This window comes from Aplysia californica, unplaced genomic scaffold (genome assembly GCF_000002075.1).
Source record: "Aplysia californica isolate F4 #8 unplaced genomic scaffold, AplCal3.0 scaffold01060, whole genome shotgun sequence".
In the NCBI taxonomy this organism is placed as follows: domain Eukaryota; kingdom Metazoa; phylum Mollusca; class Gastropoda; order Aplysiida; family Aplysiidae; genus Aplysia; species Aplysia californica.
Window position 1 is genome coordinate 148,199 of NW_004798330.1, and position 2,736 is coordinate 150,934.

Below are 2,736 nucleotides of genomic sequence, written 5' to 3' on the forward strand. Positions count from 1 at the left end.
GGGGGGCGGGAATAATTGACTATTATGAGTAGAACTGTTTGGTCGAAAATTGATGTTGGCTCAACAATGGCCCAATTATTCAAGCAGCAATTAACTTTAAGCACAAATGGTCGCTTTTAAGCACAAAGGGGTTATCCCAGAAAATGCTGTTTTGAGAAAATCGGAAGTAAAGTTTTTGAACCCTTGTTCAGTTTCTTTAAAAGGCAAGGAGAGTTTTCTCAAAAAACAAACGAGTATACCCACCAATGAAACCACACTTCTCCTATAGGTACGGCAATCCCCACTTTTGGTGTAGGTTAAGATTTCTGGAAACCCCCGAAATCTGGGTTAGCCCGCTTGTCCTTAAAAGCGACAAAATTGAAGGACCCTCAAGTTACGGTTGCACAAAGACAAAACTAATAGTAATAGTTATACTTCAGGACATGACAAATGATTTGGCGTACCGCATAAAATCCCTCTGGTATAACGTAATACACCCGGGATCTGGCGTCTTCGTCTGTCGCCCGGATGTTGGTGACTATGCTCGTTTCTAATTCTGTCATCTGGGGATGGAAGACAAGAGGGTTAACGGTTTGAGCCTTCGTTTATATATATGGGGATTGTTCACAGATAAGTTAGAATTGTTGTTAATTTTGTGGTTACTGGTTCCTTACCACAGTTACTATTGTTGTTGCTACCACTTGTTGTTGTTGTTGTTGTTATTGTGTGTGTGTGCGCGTGTGTGTGTGTGTGTGTGTGTGTGTGTGTGTGTGTGTGTGTGTGTGTGCGCGCGCGCACACATTGTTCTCTGGTCAAATTAATTAGGCTACATGTCCAGATACCAGATCTATAGCCTATATATGAAATATATATCAAGTAAAAATGCGAGTTATGACGTATTATATAAGATACTTGTAAATAAACTGATTACAGAACCAGTTACAATCTACTCACCTCCCTCTGGGGAAACTTTTCCGTTGGTGTTAGCCGATTTGTAGCCTTTTAGTTCAGCCATGTTTTGATCTCCTCAAATATGCCCTTCGTCCAGGCACCTTGACGCGTACGTGTAGTGACCGCCTGCGCGTCGATCCAACTGCTTTTATCTTCTGCCTCTCGAGCCCCGTCTCCCCCTCTCTTTCTCTCCACTCTCCAGTGTGCTCTCTTCCCGAACACACACGCAGACGCCCTCTATCACACCAGCGTTATTCAGTGCCCCGTGTTGACCTCACAATGGACACGGGTAGCCACTCGCTGCAAGGCTTACCTCACCTAGGCCTAGCCAAGTAGTCGGATCAAGAGTGTGTCGAGAGGCTTGCCATTTGCCATTCAATGCTGGACGTGGTTAGGAAGTTATGGCAACATTGCACACCATGACCTAGCCGCAGCGTGGAATATTATATATCAAGCCAGAGGACGACGTGCTCGGGGTCCAGGACCAATCACACACGGTCTTTTCTGCTTCCACGAAGTACTTGGCTTGTCAAATCTTAGCCACAAATTTACTAGATCTAGATCTCTCCTTATCTAGCCAATGAATCTGAGTGGCATGTTCTTTCCAGATGTTTAAAGACTCGATGCTTTGATCTGATCATCGAAATGTCAAACATCAAAGACCTGGCTCTATGAGGCGTTGCCCTCAGAAGAACACTTTTGATGATTCTGAGGAAGAGTGAAATTTTTAAATATTTTTTTAAACAAAGGAAATGAACAAAATGAGACTAAAACGGAAGATGGTACCTAATAGGGACGCTGAAAACTAAAATGTAACTTTGTCTGAAGCTGCAGGGATAAACTTTGAGAATGATTGGTAATATCCATCGTACTCCACTTCGGATTCAGAACAAACTGCTATGTAGTAGTAGCTATACGTTCTTATACTAACTCTGACCGTCTAGAGTAGTAGGGTTGCAGGACCCATGCTGATAATCACCTGGTCAATTTTTAAACAATTGTACCTACGCATTGCGGTCAGTGTTTCATTTACATTTTTTTGGGGGAAAAAAAAGGGGGGGGGGGAGTTTTTTGTTGCTTTTCTAATTGCATCAAAGAAAATAGTCTTCAGGTAGACCTGATAAGTCTTACACGGTGGGTCGTCTGAAGGGGAGGGACGGGGTGGCTGTTACCGCGCGGGTAGCTCGTTGTTTACTCATTCATTGTCTTTATGTAATCTGTTTTCACTTTTTCCCTCCGACAAATGATCCCAATTCGATGTCCCTCTTGTTTTAACCCAACTTAACAAACAGACATGCATTTAACTCAGGTGAGAAAGGTTACAAAGGACACCCGAGTAAACGTAAGGATTTATGAGGCGAGCTTTGCTTCACGATTCACATTGATCAGAAGCCTGTCGGGCAATATGAGACTAGGGCCAGGGAACAAAGTGCAGTTCCTTTCCCTCGTGTTTTCGACAGCTAACGAGTCTGAGAGAGCTGCACTAAAGATATAAAGTAATAAATCTGTCAGTGAAATTTATTTGGACATATTCTGTGCTTGTAAAGTTCTCCGGTATGGAAACGATCTAGATTCTAGATCTACTCCCATATCTCATCGGGTAAAATCTAGGTCCCAAGAAACCCTAGGGTCAAATACAATCATGTTTAACTGTATTATTCTGTAAATTTTATTTCACACAGTACGTCGTTTCAACTAGCGGCCCAACGATCCAAAGGAACCACCCCTATTTTAATTCCTGTGAACTGTGGCCTTAAAACCAAAGATTGTTTCTATATAACTTCCTTAGTGCTATACCCCCCCCCC

General features: G+C 42.8%; 1 protein-coding gene across 6 annotated transcripts in view; it reads right to left on the reverse strand.

Moving 5' to 3' along the window:
• LOC101858982 (ATP-dependent translocase ABCB1) overlaps window positions 1-2,736 on the reverse strand; it is an 81,313-nt gene that overhangs the window by 68,696 nt on the left and 9,881 nt on the right. For all 6 annotated transcript variants that reach the window (XM_035973206.1, XM_035973208.1, XM_035973210.1 and 3 more), the window contains exon 2: window positions 934-1,638. In XM_035973206.1, the coding sequence (XP_035829099.1) occupies window positions 934-994 (61 nt within the window). In that variant the 5' untranslated portion in view covers window positions 995-1,638. The remainder of the gene's footprint in view (window positions 1-933; window positions 1,639-2,736) is intronic.